Raw genomic sequence first — 17,331 nt, forward strand, 5'->3', positions numbered from 1 at the left:
CGCCCCGGTGTTGTTGTCTCATACGGCCGAGGCCGGGGGCTCTCGCGAGATCAGCGTTGGCGCCGTGACCTCCATGTGAGAGCGGCGGCGCCTGGTAAACACTCCCCGGGGTCGGGAGATGGCTCCCGGCGGCGCCCGTTAGACCTGGACGCGGTGGTTCCCGCCAGACTCCGCCTCGCCTTGTGCTGCCGCGGGGGGCCCGCGGCGCGGGCGATCGGGAAGCGGCGGGGGATCGGCTCGGGTCTCCTTCCCTCTCCGCGCCCCTCTGAGCGAGGACGGCGGCCCGGCGGGCGGGGAGGGCTCGCGTCTGTTCCGCGGGATTTGAAAATCCTGCCCCACTGAGCCGAACAAAGAGCGGGGGAAGCGCCCGGCCCCCTCCCCTTCTTCCTCGCACACCGCAGACGCGCACCCGGGGAGCGGACCCCTTTCCCACCTCCTGCCCCAGACCTCCCTCCCCTCTCCGCGGCTGGCGGAGCCACCGGGAGGGCGCGCACCATGTGGATCCAAGTCCGAACCATAGACGGCACCGAGACGCAGACCATCGACGATCTGAGCCGCCTTACTAAGATCGAGTGTCTGCGGGAGAAGATCCAGGAGACCTTCCGCGTAAGCCCCGACCGCCAGCGCCTCTTCTACCGGGGCAAGCAGGTGAGGCGGAAACGCCCCGACCTGGGTGGTGGCGGGTGGGGGCTTTCCCCCTCGCTCGCCCCGCGCGTCCCCCCTCGGGTTCGGCTCTTTGTGTGGCCGTGCGCGGAGGTCCTCATCCCCACCCATGTGTCGTCCTGTGCCTCCGGCTTTTGTTTACTCCCGTCCCGTCGGGCCTAGAGGGAGGTGGGGGGCCCGAGGGAGCCAGGGCGTCGGGCGCTGCGAGCCGGCTCCCTCCTGTCCCCCTTCTTCCCCGACGGCGAGCGGCTGCCGGAGAGGCCCCTTTGTGTGTTTGTTTTCCCACCTGAACCGCGGGAGGCTCCTCCCCCAGCCCCTGCCTTTATCGCAGCGAAGTGACAGGGCGGCCGGAGCGCTGCGAGGGGGAGGAAGCCCCTTCGCCTTACCCCTCCCCCCAGGCCCCGCCGGCGGAGCGCCCGGATCGAGCTTCGCCCGTTGACCCCCGGCCGCCCTGCCGCCGCCTCGGCCGGGCAGGGGCAGAGCCTGTACCGCGAGCCGTTTGCACGGCGGAACGCCGCCCCCGCGGACCGCACGTGGCGGGGGGGGCTGGGGGCTGGGAGGGGCGGTGGCGCGAAGTGCGATGTCCCGTCAGGACCCGCTGCGGGGCCGGCACGGCGCGCCCCTCCCCCGGCGTCCGGCGCCGCGCCACGGAGTAACGGTCCTGGGGGTCGCCGCTGCGAACCCCTCCCACCCCCCCGGGGCGGCGGCGGCGGCGGCGCTCGGCCCGCCGGGCTCCCGCGTGGGCGGGGCGGCGGTGCGGGGTCAGTTTGCGCGGGCAGGGCGTGTGCGCGCTGGTCCCCCCCGGCGCGGGGAGCGGCGTGTCACAGGTGGGGTGGGGGCGGCCGTCGGCGTCCGGAGGGGCGCTTCATCTGGACCGGGGCCCGGCATTGCGCTTTGTGTGAGCGGACACAGCCCCTCCGGTGCCGGACAGGTCTTGATCCGAATAGGTTGCCTCAGGCTATGTCTTTGTTGCTGAAGGGTGTAACCTTTCAAGCTGCCTTACACGAACTATGAGGTGTACTCAGTGCTCGAGTTGTTCAGCGAGGCAGAGCTGTTACGGAGGGTATCGGATGTGTGGTATATTTCGGGGAGCGTGGCACTTCAGATTCACCTTACAACAGATGAGTGTTTCAGTGTTCACCTACACAGAGTAACACAAGGCGCTGACGTTTCTGCCTCAAAAGAGATGAAGTGTGTATCTTTACAAATAAAGGGAAAAAAAGTAACAAATAGAAATGTAACTATGACTAGGAGGTAAGCATTAGTGGCTAGATGCTAAGCCTAGATTGTGAACCCATTAGCAAATTAGTAGACTTCTGTGTTCTACAGATTGGTGAGGGTGAGCGTTTGTGAGGATGTGTCTGCCAAGTCAATTACAGTCTCATGTTTCTCTGAAGGGACCAAATCAAGGAACATCAGTCTTGAAGTTGTGTGACCTGTTTAGCTTTGTGCTGTGCCAGCACACCTTTCAGTACAGAGCTTGATGTGGGACACGAGGTTTACACCAGCAACAGGGGAGATCAGCCTGTAATGAGTTGTGCTTTTCTACATAGTCTGTCAGTGGCCAGACCAATTAGCTTGAACACTTTAGTGAGCAGATGTCTTGCTTAAGAAAGCAGAATAGTGAAATACTGTAGCTGAAACTGCCTACATGAGCAGCATTTGTGAGCTTAGTACTTAGTTTATCCAGTTTAGGATACAGTTGGGCTCGTGTTCAGTGAAGAGTTAAGGAGTTCTCTTTTATAGCTTCACTCACCATTTATGTCCGTTTTCTTGCAATTACTATAATTAATTCTGAAGTATCCATGATGGTTATGGATTGCTTCTCCAATCCCATGGTGGTAGTAAGTAGAAAAAAGGTCGGAAGGATTGCTCTTGCACAAGTAAAACTAGATGTTGAGAGAACATGAGCAAAGGAAACTGTAAACAACTTCAAGTCTCTCAGGTCTGTGCTAAAGAATAAAAAAAGGCATCTCAATTAAATGTGAGGTGAATAGAAAGCAGTATACTGAGGTGAAAACATGGATTCCTGCATGTGTTGGAAGAACCATTATCTAGTCCAAACTCTACCTATTTACTATATCTAGTTGTCTCTCAGTATGGTTAAATCTCTACAGTCTGCTAGTAGAGCTGTGATCTTGCTACTGAGTACTGCTTACTGTAGTCTTTCTGGGACCTTCTAGAAACGTGTGGACCTTGCAAGTGGTGTGTACCAGAAGACTGGCTAAATAACCTCCTTTTTTTTCTAAAAATGGGAGGTGTTTGAAGTTATAAAGATGCAGACACCAGAGTCACCATTTATGGACTGAATTTCAACAACTTAATTTCTTAGCTTGCAGTAGAGAACAGCTTCAACTAACATTTTGATCTAGAGCCATTATTTTGCAGTTCTGTAGGAGTGTCCATGCCCAGTTATGTGGTATACTGTATTTGCTCTCATCTGATCTTCAAACACAAATGCAGGATGTTAAGTGGGCAGTACTTCACCCTCCTGTTCTTGAGGGTTAAAATACCCTAGAACTACTGATGAAAACCTAGCGTTGTGATGAATGTAGTACTTTGTATTACTATTTTTTCTTGTAAAACCGGGAAAAGTGCTACTCATTTGAACAGACTGGTTTCTGGTTTTTAACTCTTACTACCTGGAGGACCTACCATTCACACATGGCACTGAAGAGTGAGCAAGATGGTATTACTCTGTAACTTGGTCTGGTCTGTGAGGACATCCTGGACTCTGGGGATCCACATTTCTGCAGAGCTGAATTACTATCAGCCAGAGAAGTCATTCGGTAGATTGAGGCAGAACTTTATGAGGAAAGGGAATAGTAGTGTATGCATAGTTCTTTACTGTGGTGCAGTAACTGAGTCTGCAGTTAGCCAGAGAAGTCTACTGAAAATAGAAGCCTGCAGTGATGTCTCTTAATTTCCTTGTTGAAGAAGTTCCATCGTTGGCTGGAAGGAGTTTCTTGGAGGGACATAAATATTTCCTTCTGCTGGAATAAATCGTATCTTAACCTTGCCCCACCATAGGCTACTTCCATCTAGTGCTTTATCTGTCTTGTTACCTGTTAACTCTGAGTGAACTCAAAAATTACAATGCATTGTGTGGAGTTCCTCTAAAATTCAGAAATGTAAGACAAGACAATTTGTCTTCTGGCAGCATACTCTCTGTCCTAATTGGAAAACCTATATAGCACGTCTTGATGAGAACAGGAGTTCTCAATTTCATTCGTGAAAGTGAAGGAGATATTACAGAAGACAAATTCTTGGCATCTTGACCTACCAGAGTAGATTTTCTGCAGGACCAAGCTATAGTCATTGTGGGGTTTCTAGCTTTCAGTTACAGTGTTGGAAAAATTGAGCAGTAAAAATACATTGAAGTTTATTTAAGTTTGAAAACTTGCCAGAGATCTTAAGGTCGTCTGGAAGACTGTAGTACCAACTTGGGTTTCTGTCATCGTTTAAACCTGGTCGGCAGCCAGACACTACACAGCCCCTCACTCACCCCTTCCCCCTCAGGAATGGAAAGGAGAAAGTAAAGCAAAAGGGTTGGGAACTGAGACAAGATCAGGGAGGGATGACTCACCCATTATGGTCATGGGCAAAACACAGGCTCCTTAGGGGAGGAAAAAGAACGTTCATTTAATTCAAACACTAACACCTTTAACAGAGTAGGATGGCGAGAAGTATAACCACATCTTAAAAATACTTTCCCCCACGCCTCCCTTCTTCCTGGGCTCCGCTTTGCTCCCGATTTCTTTACCTCCTCGCCCTCAGCAGTGCAGGAGGGCAGGGAATGGGGGTCTGTGATCAGTTCCATTGTCTCTACCACTCTTTCCTCCTTAGGAGGATGCTTCATGCTCTTCCCCTGCTCCAGTGAGGGGTCCCTCTCATGGGAGACAGTCCTTTACAAACTTTCTCCGATATGACTCCTTCCCACAGGCTGCAACTCTTCTTGAGCTGCTCTAGTGTGTATCCCTCCCACATGTTACAGTCCTCCCAGTGCTGAACTACAACAGTGGGGGCTTCCTGGCTTTCTTCAGGTGCAGCCACCTGCTCCCATGTGGGGTCCTCCACAGGCTGCAGGTGGGCATCTGCTCCACCATGGACTTCCATGGGCTGCAGGGGGGGAGTGGCCCTGCCCTCTCACCACAAGCTGCAGGGGAGTCTGCTCTGGTGCACCTTCCCTGCCTCCTGCTTTCTTCCACTGACCTTGGTGTTTGCAGAGGCATGGCAACTCCTCCTCACAACTCTCACAACTCCCACTCCTTCGAGGTTCCCCTTCTTAAATACGTTATCACAGAGGTGCGGCCACCATGGCTGGTTGTCTCAGCCTTGGCCAGGGGTGGGTCTGACTTGGAGCTGGGGGAGCTTCCAGAAGCTTTTCACATGAGCCGCCTCTGTAGCCCCCTCCGCTGCTACCAAAAACCCAGCCACACACACAAATCCAGCACGGTTTTACATAGAACTAAATGTGCACGCTGTTGTATGTCAGCAATATGCATTGTTTGGAATATAAAAAAAAAAGGTCTTCTGTTGCCATCTTTCATCATCCTCTCCCATCCTGATGGAATTTGAATTCAGTGAAAACTTGTAAATGGCTATTGTTGTTAAAGAAACCATCATCTCAAGTGGCTTTTCCATACTGCTTACCAGAGTCAGGGAGGAAGGACATCGGAGCCCGAACATTTCTTCCAGTATATGTAAGAGGCAGTGACTGAAGTTGCCCTTGAAGTCGTTAATGTTGTTGGTGAGGAAGACACTACAAACCTGTTTCATGGGAGACTGAGGTTGGCAGGTGGAAGTGAGAGTATTGAAGCCATTTATTTACTTAATGGGAAAGTTGTTGCAAATCAGGCTTACTTCACTATAAGAAATTCAACTCTGCTTTTGTGAACAAAAAAAGTATGGTAGTATGCATTCTGTTATTTAGCTGTGCAAGTTGACAAGTATACTTTGTCAGGCCCATGCTGTAATGCCCAAGTCTTTCTGTAAATTGAACTGAAACAGTTGAGGGATGGGAGTAGAGCTTTAGTTTTGCATGAGAGCATCCTTCTGATAAAGTAGCCTCAGTGAAACACAGTTATAAATCTGGCAATAGAACATGCCTTAGTTTACTTGCAGCCTTTCTTATACAAGACCTCTTTTAACTTCTGCTAACTTGGGTTGACACGTGAGCAGTGGATAGAATCTGGTGTGAGTTTAAGCTTCTAAGTTTCAGGCTTGTAAATTGTATGTTTAAGGGCTTCTTAAATACTTGAAGCCTGGATGAATTTCCAGAAGGATAGAAAAGCATTATCTGTGGAGTCTTTCCCAGAAGAATGGGAGTGTTACACCTATTCGTAAAACAATCGAGTTTAACACAATCTCTTCCCAGCTTTATTTTGTTTGGAAAAATTGTAAACATTTTCAGCTTGAAGCTATCCAAACCCCATCTGCTTCAGGCAGAAACTGTGTGTGAGAAATGTTCAACTGGAGCAGTTAAGTTTTATATTTTGGAGAAATAGTTTGAAGAAGTCTTAGAAAGGATGAAGCTGGTGGCAGGGAGCTCTGTAGCTTGGTGAGAGAGAGTCATATGGAGTCTTCAGGGCAGATATGAGATTGCAGGCAAAAAGTCCTGAAACATTCATGGAGTATACTTTGAACTTATCTGGCAGTAGGTTTGATAGCCCTATTAGCAAGTATTTTATATGATTGCAGAAGTTGTTTACAGAAATGATCTTCTTGTTAAATTTTTAAGGTAAAGTCACTAATGCGACTTACCATTCCTTGCTACCATTACCTTTGTTATTCAGAGCACCTAAACAAACTGAAGGAAAAGCTGGAGCATGTGTGAAAATGGCATACTTTGTACTATTTTGTATGTATGACTTCACTATTAGGAAGCTGTAAAAACATAATAACAACCTGTAAGAAATTGCAGCCAGCTTTAAGGTTGTATTTTGTGGCATATATATTTATTCAGGTAATCTAGTTAGGATACTTTACTACATATACTTTTTTAATTAATCTGGAAGCTCTTGGAAACTGAATTTCTTTTTATATTAAAAAAAACCACTCCACAAACCCTTAGTTTCAGAACACACCTGATGCATGGCCTACACTGACAACTAGCTGATGAGAATTTCCAGTGATGAAATGTGATCTAATGTTGATATCATTTATATTGATGGAAGTTATCAGATGATTCTATTCTTTAAAAGCTGTTAACTGATCATTTAACTATTAAATTGTGTTTAAATAACTGCCCTGATATACTTGGCAATTGTATGTATTATATTTTTTTAGACTTCTGTTGTTGATTATAGAAGGTTCAGCTAATAACCAGTATCCTTACAAGCTGCAGATAGTCATTTGCTCTCCCTGGCACTACTGTTGCTGAACTTTAGTTGCCTGTGCTATAGAAATTCATACCATCGTACAGGAGGTACTTGACCACTCTCATCTAATCAGCATAGAGATGGATGAGCTTCTAAGGATTTCAATGCAGCTTTATATTTTGACAATTTTTTTTTTTTCTTTACAAAAGTATCAGGTAATCCTAAATATCAGCGAGAAGACACTGTGAACTGTTGTTTACCTAATTAGAAGACTCCTGAGAACTGCAAAAGAAGAGAAACCTTGCTGCTTGAACTTCATCTTCCAGCTAGAATTTAATGAGCAAATGCTCCTTTAAGGGGATTTAGAGTTGCATCCAAGAAGAAAATGTCATATCTAGATTAACATATATTTTTTTTTTCCTGTATCTCACCCAGTGATAAAGGAAGAAATAATCTTCAAAACCTGAACTTATTAAAAAGTTTAACTTGGAAGAGGTGCAGACTTGAACCCTATAGAAGTCATTGGTTGAGACTGAGAATGGCTACTTTCACTTTGATCTTCTGGTTAAGTCAAGAAGTCTTTTCTTACAGCTCTTGACTTTCAGCTGTTTTCGTGTTGGCACTAATCTTGTACACTGGAATATTTTTTGGATTATAGTTAGTCCAGATGAAAAGGTAAAATGAGTCGGTACCACTTGTACACTCTGCAAATAATGTTATAATAATGGTACAAAACCCCACTGTTTTGTTGGAGAATCTGGCCTTAAAATGTAGGCTTCTGTACTTAATTTTAGTTACAGAACTTCAGGAAAAGTGTGAACTTCTTAGAGAAAGCTAGTCTTGTTGATTGAGTACAAAGATGACTAATGTACATTTGTCATGGTGTTTGTACTGAGATTGATGTGTAATTAGTGTCAGCAACAAGATTTTGTAATTTCTTCCTAGGTTGTGTGGCTTTGTGTAGCATTCCAGACTTGCTCTTTGTGTGGAGAGCTGAAGCACAGCATATTCACACTGTGCTATGATCAAACTCATTGGTTGTCACTATAATTGTAGAAAAGCCTTTCTCAGATGCTGAAAGCTTTCTTAATTCTTCCTTGTCTAAGAGGTCCTCTTTCTGTGTGCTTTCTGCTGAGTACTGTGGGAGTCTCTGTAAGACTATGATATCTATCTAGATTATGATTTATTTGGAATAAGACATTTGATACCATCCATTGTTATGACTACCTTTTTCCTTGAGTCCAGGGCAGATCATTAGCTGTTGCATAACACACATAAGCAGTCAAAAGGGAGCACACTATCTGATAGAAAGATTAATCCATACTACCTTGGTGGGATTTTTGGTGGCATAACGGTCATGTCTTCAGACATTCTTGTAGATGGCTTTGAAATGCAGAAAGTGGACAGAACTGAAGCTAATTTGGACCATATTCTCAAGACACTAATAACTTGTTTGGTTACTGGTTTTTAAGATGTTGTGATCTGCCTGTATTCTTTCCTGTATTCTGTTCTGGAGGAATATGGATCTAGAGTCCGTCAGAACTTCTTGGACAGATGTTTCACCTACTCGTGTTCCAGTTCATCGCTCTAAAGAATAGTAAGAGAGTAAGATGGAGCAGTTATTTTTATCTTTTTTATTGGTGAGTAAATTCTTCTTGAAATGAGGGAATGATCTGCCATTTGCCTCTGTTTATTTTTAACAGCAAGCTATGAAGTCCAAACTATTAAGAAATAAAAAGTTAACATAAATCTTGGAGAACAGATTGTCAATGCTAGGGCTTTTCATGAAATTGTGTAAATTAAAGTGCTTCTAGTGGTAAGCAAGAAACATGTTTGTAAAGTCTCGATTTGTTTCTATTTGGGCTTTGCTTTCATTGAGGAGCTTGTTGTAGAGTGAAGAATGAAAAGCACTGATAAGGGTGACCTAGGGTTTCTTTGCTATTTCTCTCCAAGCAAGATTAGAGTTATTTTCCATTTAGGAAAGTAAATCTTTATTATAGTTAGTTTTTGTATGAGACTGGTAAGTGTTGCTGATTGATTTCTATTAGCATCTTGGCTAAAAATGCTAGCAGCAATAAGGAAGGGAGAGTTAGGAGACAACATTCAGGAGTGCCAGGGTGAAGACAGTATGAAGAGGGTGTCTTTTTTGCAAATACATGGTGCAGTGATAAACTTTGTTGACAGTGTGGGGATAGTATAGTCAAGCCGGCACGTCAGAAACATTCTTCTGTAGACATGTGAGAGGGAACTACTAAACCTCATGAATGTGCAGTCTTTGCCTAAAGATGTTCGAATGTCATTGCTTGCCTTTTTATTCTCCAACTATAATGGATTGTCTGAGTGCAGTTTCATTGTGCAGAGCCAGGAATATCTTTTTGGACGCCCAACGGTTCCTGATGTATCACTCATGTCACTGATAGCAGCAGAACTGTCCCATGTGCAAGAAGATGGGATGTTTTAGTAATCTCCAGACAGAATGTTTCTTGACAGAGCAGCCTGTATGGGAGCTGCAACAAGTACTGTTGAAACTAGAGTTGCTTGAAGAGGAGGTGGGTCTCCTGGAGTTGCAAACACTTCAAGACATTACATAGTAAACATTACAGTTCATATAAAGACAGTAACTTTGTTTATGTGGTTGGCTACTAAATTCCCTTTTAGCTTTTGTCTCTCTTGCAGCTGAGACAACTGTACTTCCTGGGGAAGCAGTTCTAGTACACAGTTGTTGTAAAAACCTGACCATGTGCCTGCTACTCTGGATGTGGATAATACATGAATGTAAAGATCCCAGCATCCTGAAGCATTGTCTTCAGATACCAGATAATCTAGGTGTAGGCTACAGTTTTTCACGTGGAAAAAAAAAATATTGTTCAGGTTCGCTTTCAGCTTTGAACGTATAAGCAAACTGAGCACACTTTGTGAATGGCAGAAGCCTAAACTAAGTGTTTGATGTTGTGTAGCAAAGATTATTGAAGTTTTCTTGACCAGGCTTGTGTCCATTGGTCCAGAAATTCACTGTTACATACTTGAAGGCTGATTTTTGAATTTTCGGTTAGGCTTTTCATTACTAGATGCTGGTTGGAGATGTGTTTGAATACTTCTGTAAAAATGTTAAGTAGAATTTACAGTTCTAACAACCTTCTTGGTGGCAGAAGAAGTTGTGTTTGTACATCAGTCTTGAGATGGAGAACACCAGAAATTCTAGAAGTCCACTTTGCTTGCTTTCAGTGAGTACCCTTCTGGAAGTTACAGGTTCTTGATTTCTTCAGACTATCTTACCCTCTGGGTAACTCTTGTACACAACTCTTAACCAAGTTTTTCTACTGAACTTGAACTTGAAGCTCTCTACCCTTACGCATTTCCCATTAAAGAAATTTGTAGGGTGCTTGTAATACCTGTGCAGAGTAAAAGATTGATGTCACTTGACTTCTCATCATACTGTGTTCATTTGAGAGCTCTTGTGCATTTGTTATAGTTTCTTTCATCTTTATTGCTAGATGTAGGCACTGCTCTAGTTCTTGGAAAAGAAAACCTCTGAAGATGCTCAAAGGTGCACTAATATAAGTGATTAAATATCTTGATTGTCAAGTGGAATGGCTGGATTAAGGTGACCCAGGAATTTACCCTCTTGGGTCATACTTTAAGATAAAAACAGTAGGTAATGTGTTCTTACAAGAATGATTACGTGATTTCTTGGGAGGTCTCTGTACACACCATATAACCCATAATGAGCTGTGCTTCTGCTGGGACTTGTAGACAAGTTAATGTGATAGTAATTGGTGAATTACTTGTCAGGGATTTTTTTTTTCCAAGTAATGCAGTATCGTACTGCACTCTGCATGATCATTCATGTTTGTGTAAGTGCAGCTTCTACATGCTTTTAAAGTCATTTGTGGTTTGATGTAAGTTACAAGACAGTTCTTCTAACAGGGATAGTAGGTAGGTATCAATTCCAGGATTGCATTGCTACAGCTACTCTTGTGTAGTAGTGTAAGCACGGTGTTGCTTTGCCTTTAAGTATTTATAACAACCTTCTTTAGAAGTATTTGGAAATTGATAGTGTCTGTAGCATGTGATCTGTGAAAATACATTTGAAAAATGTAATCTGTGTCTCTACTTACTTCGTATAGTGAAAGAGTGTTAGGATACAGGAAATGTATCTGCTATCTAGTGTCACTTCATTCAGAATATATTCATGAAGCCTTAAAGGCCTTTGAAGCATGTCAATCATTAAGAGGAAGAAAAACTGAAAGTGAAATCTACTGCTGGGGAAACATGCATCTTTTTGTTTAATGACAGCAGGATCAGAAGAGCTAGCAAAATTTCATAAATGAAATTGCCCGTTCAGTTATTTTTGCTTTAATGCATGTTCTAATCACCCATTAAGAAATCATAACTGATTGAATGAGATACAGCTTGCTTATCTGGTACTTGCCTGCTTACTTCTGTTTCTAGTTTGCGTGTATAAACTTGTAAATGGCAAGTGTCCTTAAATGCTTAGTGAATGATTAAGTAAACATGCACTGTTTCATTGTTTCCTTTTAATACACTGTCCAGGCAAACACGTTCTTAGGGAATCTTCTTGGTGTCTTTATGCAGCAGAATGGGATGAAGTTGTTTATGTATTTATATAAGTAACTATTGTTAGAAGCGAACACACCATAAAGCTGACCAGGGGACTGGTCAGCTCCTGTTCCCACAAATTGCCAGACAGTTTTTGATGAAATTTTCTACCTTTCTGGGTTGAATATTTAACTTGTCTGTGAGGTTATTTGGGACTCAATTCAGTAATGCTTTTTATGAATTTTGATGACATAGTAAGGCCGTGTTTGCTGGGAAATCAGAGGTGTGTGTGGGGAGGGGTTGTTTGTGGGTGGTTTTGGTTTTTTTGTGGGGTTGGGTTGGTTTGAGATTTGTTTTGTGTGGTCCTTTTGGGTAGGAAATACTGTATTCCAGGATGGATTTAAAATGCTAGTTGTCTGTAGAAAGGAAGGTATCACACTTTTTCTCCTACTGCTTGTTAATATCCAGACATAGTGATAGGTCCTGAATTTTCTGCATCTGATACTGCTTTAATAATGCAATTTGAAAAGTCATCTTAAAGTCCCTGGCCAATGTGGAACAGAGTAGAAGGTATTACTCTATCTGGCGGGACAGGTACACTGTAAAGTGATGTGCTGCATTAACTCTAGTAGTCTGCGAGGCTATAGCCTTACTAGCCAAGATCCCATTTTTCTTTTAACATCAGTGTAGTGCCAGTAATTCAAGAAACAACATCTTCCAGTTACTAACACAGAATCACAGAATCATTCAGGTTGGAAAAGACCCTTGGGATCATTGAGTCCAACCATCAGCCTTACTCTACAAAGTTCTCCCCTACACCATATCCCCCAACATCTCATCTAAACGACCCTTAAACACATCCAGGGATGGTGACTCCACCACCTCCCTGGGCAGCCTATTCCACTGTCTGACCACTCTTTCTGTGAAAATTTTTTTCCTAATGTCCAGTCTAAACCTCCCCTGTTGCAGTTTAAAGCCATTCCCTCTTGTTTTGTCAATAATCACCTGTGAGAAGAGACCAGCACCAACCTCTCTACAGTGTCCTTTCAGGTAGCTGTAGAGAGTGATGAGGTCTCCCCTCAGCCTTCTCTTCTTCAGACTAAACAGTCCCAGCTCTTTCAATCACTCCTCATAGGATTTATTCTCCAGGCCCTTCACCAGCTTCGTTGCCCTCCTCTGCACTCACTCCAGCACCTCAATATCTCTCTTGTATTGAAGTGCCCAAAACTGGTCACAATACTCCAGGTGTGGCCTCACCAGGGCAGAGTACAGGGGGACTATCACCTCCCTACTTCTGCTGGTCACACTATTTCTAATACAAGCCAGGATGCCGTTGGCTTTCTTGGCCACCTGGGCACACTGCCGGCTCATGTTCAGCTGCTTGTCAATTAGAACCCCCAGATCCTTCTCTTCCAGACAGCTCTCCAGCCACACCTCCCCAAGCCTGTAGCGATGCATGGGGTTGTTGTGGCCCAAGTGCAGGACCTGGCACTTGGCCTTGTTGAAGCTCATTTCTCTCTTTCATATTCTCTCCTTCTGTTGTGGAATGGAGTTCTTTCAAACAGATTGTTTTCAAACTTTGTTACTCCAAGGATTTTCAGTAATGCAGTAATGCTGGATATAGGTATACTTGTAGATATACACAGTAGTTCTTGTAAATAGCATGTGAACTTGACTTTATACTAGAGTTTTTGTGTTTCTCTACCTTGCTCCCAGAAGCAGGCAGTGTTGCAGAGTCATTGACTTGATCTGAATTTATGTGGCTGCTAATATTCTGGGAATGTATTTTTTGCTCATGCAATAAAAAAGTGCTCTTTCCCTACCACATTGCCAAACACTACATCCTGCCTCATTTGAAGCGTGCTTATAGTAACCCTATCTCTGTTACTGTGCTTTCAGACTGAAGTGTGACATCACTAGTCATAAAATAGTCTGAAGTCATAAAATATTCCTGAAAAGAACATGGATTGTGAAAACAAAGCAAAAAAAATCCATCCACAACTGCTTTGACAGAGAACAGAACGCTACTTCATTGTAAATTGATACTGTAAAGTAGACAACTTTGCAGTCACCAGTTTGTTCTGCTGACCATTTAGTTGATGTTCATCAAAGCCGATTTCTTTGATTCCTATGCAGGAATAGCTAGTCTGTGCATGGTGGTGGGTGTATGTGTCGTTAGAGAAGGCGGCTTCTTACTCAAAGCCTAGCCTAGGTATGTCTTGCTTTCTGAACATGTTAATAATAACTATTCCTGGACAGATTACTTTTTAAAAGTATTTTATTTTTTTTTCCTCTCTCATGCTAATAGGGAGGATTCGGTTGTGGATCAAAGATATAACTTATTCTACAGTCATAACTGATGAATAGGTCACAAAGACTAGACACAGGACATTTAATTGAGTGTTAATACTGGTTACATACACGGCATGTCCTGAGAGAAGGGAAACAGTGATGGTATTTCTTTGCTTTCACCTGTGTGTTTCCTACATACCTTCAGTCTACCAGAAGCAAGGTTATCTATTTCTTTACACTGCATTAGATTTCAGAAGATTTCCTCATACCGTAAGATTTCCTGACTGGAACGTCTGTCACAGCTTGTCCAGCCCAACTGGAACAGAAGAGCTGAGCAGAAGTTAAATGTTGTCTCCAGTAACATTCAATGTATTAATTATTTCAGAAGTGATCTATTTTGCAGATGTACTGCTGAATTATTTTTAAACCTTTTTCATAAAAAAAAAAATGACTTGGTGGGGGTTTTGAATCTTCAAAGTGGGCCTGGAGTAGTGCTCAGAAGCAGTAGTAGCTCCAGAAATGTGGATCTTACACGCTCTCCACCCCTTTTCAAATGTGTTATTGTAAGGTGGTTATTTGTCTTTGTTTTGGGTTTACTTGTGTTTTGAATCTAAGAATACTGGTTTTATGTGTCTTAAATAATCCTAACAGTGAAAATACAAACTTCTTGTGTGAAAAGCCCCCAAATCTGTATTGTCATAAGGCTGCAAGCTGTCACCTTTGTTAAAGAGTTGTCAAAAGTGTAGGAACGTACAACGTGACCAGACGGAAAAGGTTACTTAAACTTGATTGTAGCTTGCTACTCAATATTGAAGCCCTAGCCTAAAGCTCCAGACATATGAGGCAGTGTTGGAAGTCACCTGTAGAATAACAGTTGCTGGAGATCTCCATTGGAAGACTTGTGTTCATTTAGTAGTTCCAGATCAAAATCTTCAGTACAGTTTTATCTGTTTTGTGTTGAACTGGTTTGAAAACAGTCACCTGAAAGAGGGTTGGTCCCGTAGCTGTTGGCAAGAGAGCTGGGTCAGCTTCAATTACATTGAAACAAACTATGAGTACTCCTATTTACATGTCCCAGCTTTGGGTACAGTAGTTATCACCAGTGTGGAGAGGTGGTTTTTTTTTTACACAGATCTTAAATTCACAAAGAACTGATTAATTTGAGTGTCTACTTATGTCCATAACTGTCCTCTGCCCTTTAAGGTTATTTTGGAAAAGCAGAGGGGATGAAGGAAGAAATGTGTATTCTACTTTTGTCTATCCTGAGATCATTGGAGTGTTACATAAAACTCTATTACTGAGAAGCTGGACAATTCCTTCCCACTTCCTTATTTTTTCTGTTCCTTCCTGCTCCCTACTTGTTGTATTGATACTGTCCATAAGCTCATCATGAAAGATCTGTTTGAAAAGATTCCTGAAAGAGTGATGTTGAAAATAGCACCTATTCTGGAAAAGTCAGGTAAATTTTTTTTCAAAAGTAGTTTGGAAACAGGTGACAGTTTTGTGGGTTTTTTTTTTTAGTCATGCACATTTTTCTACCACAGCAACATGAAGTAAACTGTAACTAATCAAATTCTGGTTTTGATGTCCCAAAGCAATGCATTATACTTTTAGCTAAATCAAATGTCTGTTTCAGAAATGCTGTAGGTCATTAAGAGCGTTTAACTGAGCAAAGCAGCAGTGGTCACTACTCCCTGTTTTTCTTCTTTCCTAGCATACAACTTGGTGTTTTTTGATGTGAATTTCTTAGCTTAATTGTAAGTAGGTGAAATCATCAGGTAAAATAAAGATAGTAACAGGTATCTTAAAGCTGTGCAGAGTGGGGCCCAAAATAATGTTTAATAACTGCACGCTATATATATGATTTAAAAAGTCTACTTCTATTTGTAGTCTGGTGTTCTGCAGGATCTGATTGCATCTGAACTATAGTGGGGCCTGATGTACAAAGTTATTTGAGGGAGTGCTGCACAGTGCATGTTTCTTCAGTTTTATAATAGCTTTTAAACCAATCAGTTAAAAGACTTACATTAAGTGAATAATCTTGTTTTGATCTAGGGGTGGGGGACTGCAGAATGAGGACCCCGGATAAACCTGGAATAAAAATGGTTTGTTTTTATAGATACTCAAGACCTTGGTTTCTATTTATCTGAAATAGATGGCTTGCCTCTTCTGGCTGCATAATTATTGTCTGTAAAGGGAAGATTTGGAAGCCACTTACCTACCTCAAGGTAGAATTTTACAAGTATACCTTTCTTTTCACAGCTAGAAGATGGACACACTTTATTTGACTACAATGTTGGACTAAATGACATAGTTCAGCTTTTGATACGTTCTGAATCTGAAGCTCCTACAACTGCTTCTGTGACAGATCAGGATGAAGTCAATCCTTGTGCTGTTTCCAACTGCAAGAACAAAGTCAAAAAAACAAATAGTGGATCATCCAGTCAGCCATCTACATCATCTCGCTCATTTCTCATTGATCCTGGTATTGGATTGTACAAGGTATGTGCCAACTTTAAAAGCGGGAAACTTGCCTCATATTTTTGGGTTTAATTTTATTGTTAAAAAAGTTTATTGTTTTATTGTGTAAAAGTGTGTATCCTCTTTCATGATTTAGCGTAATTCCCCAATATGACATAAGTCAAATTGACTTCATTTAAGCTGACTCTTGCAGAATCATGAAAGGGTCTTTGTACCAAGCTCACTGCTGTTTTAGGTTTCAGGAGAGTTCATAAACTGACACATTGTGTTCTCCAAAACGGGTTCTCCAAAAAAGTTTAGAATACCTGTGAAACAGGTAAACTTGTCAACAGAAGCAGCTAAAAAAAAAAAAATAAAAAATTCTGTGGAGAAGTGCAATTTTCCCCCACTTACTATTTCCAAGCTTGCCAAGTATTTGTTTTAATACTAGTGTTTCAGTGCTGTGTTAGAAGTAGATAAACTGCGGAAATACATGATTTCTTTAAATTGTATGTGACATAATGATTGCCATTTTATTACAGTTTTTTTAGGAATCACATATATTGTATTCATTGTTAGTTTTGTACCACCTTGAATTTTAGATGTTGTCATGTTGGATTACATTAGAGTACTAGATGTAGTTCAAACAGAAAATGTACAGTTTCCAGAGTGCTAGCTCATGAGGTACTTAGTGGAGTATGTATACATAGGGAATGGTAGCATTTTACCTCCTGTTTGGGCGTTTCTCTTAAATAAGAAGTACCCATAACAGTAATTCTTTTTGCTGAAAATGTCCAAAATTACAGAGAAGGAAAAGGAGCTGGAGCTGTCGTACATATACAAGTTGATTTCAGTTAGAGGAAGGCTATTACTTAGATCTGTGTCTTAGAGTTTCATGTGAACTGTTACTTAATGTTTTAGGTATTAAGGACAACTGGTAACTTATTTACGTACCTGTAGCATTCTGTGTGGTGATCTCTGTTAATTCTCTTGAGGAATCAGGGAGTCAAAAACTCAGTAGCTTGAATATGGAGAC

The 17,331-nt window shown here is 42.6% G+C and overlaps 1 protein-coding gene across 2 annotated transcripts in view; it reads left to right on the top strand.

The window, feature by feature from the left end:
• UHRF2 (ubiquitin like with PHD and ring finger domains 2) overlaps positions 1–17,331 on the top strand; it is a 92,046-nt gene continuing 74,715 nt past the window's right edge. Inside the window, exons 1-2 of one of the 2 annotated variants that reach the window (XM_074854932.1) lie at positions 1–648; positions 16,098–16,337. In XM_074854932.1, the coding sequence (XP_074711033.1) occupies positions 496–648; positions 16,098–16,337 (393 nt within the window). In that variant the 5' untranslated portion in view covers positions 1–495. The remainder of the gene's footprint in view (positions 649–16,097; positions 16,338–17,331) is intronic. The other variant, XM_074854933.1, reaches the window with a different exon arrangement.

This window comes from Strix uralensis, chromosome Z, assembly GCF_047716275.1.
Source record: "Strix uralensis isolate ZFMK-TIS-50842 chromosome Z, bStrUra1, whole genome shotgun sequence".
NCBI classification, from domain to species: domain Eukaryota; kingdom Metazoa; phylum Chordata; class Aves; order Strigiformes; family Strigidae; genus Strix; species Strix uralensis.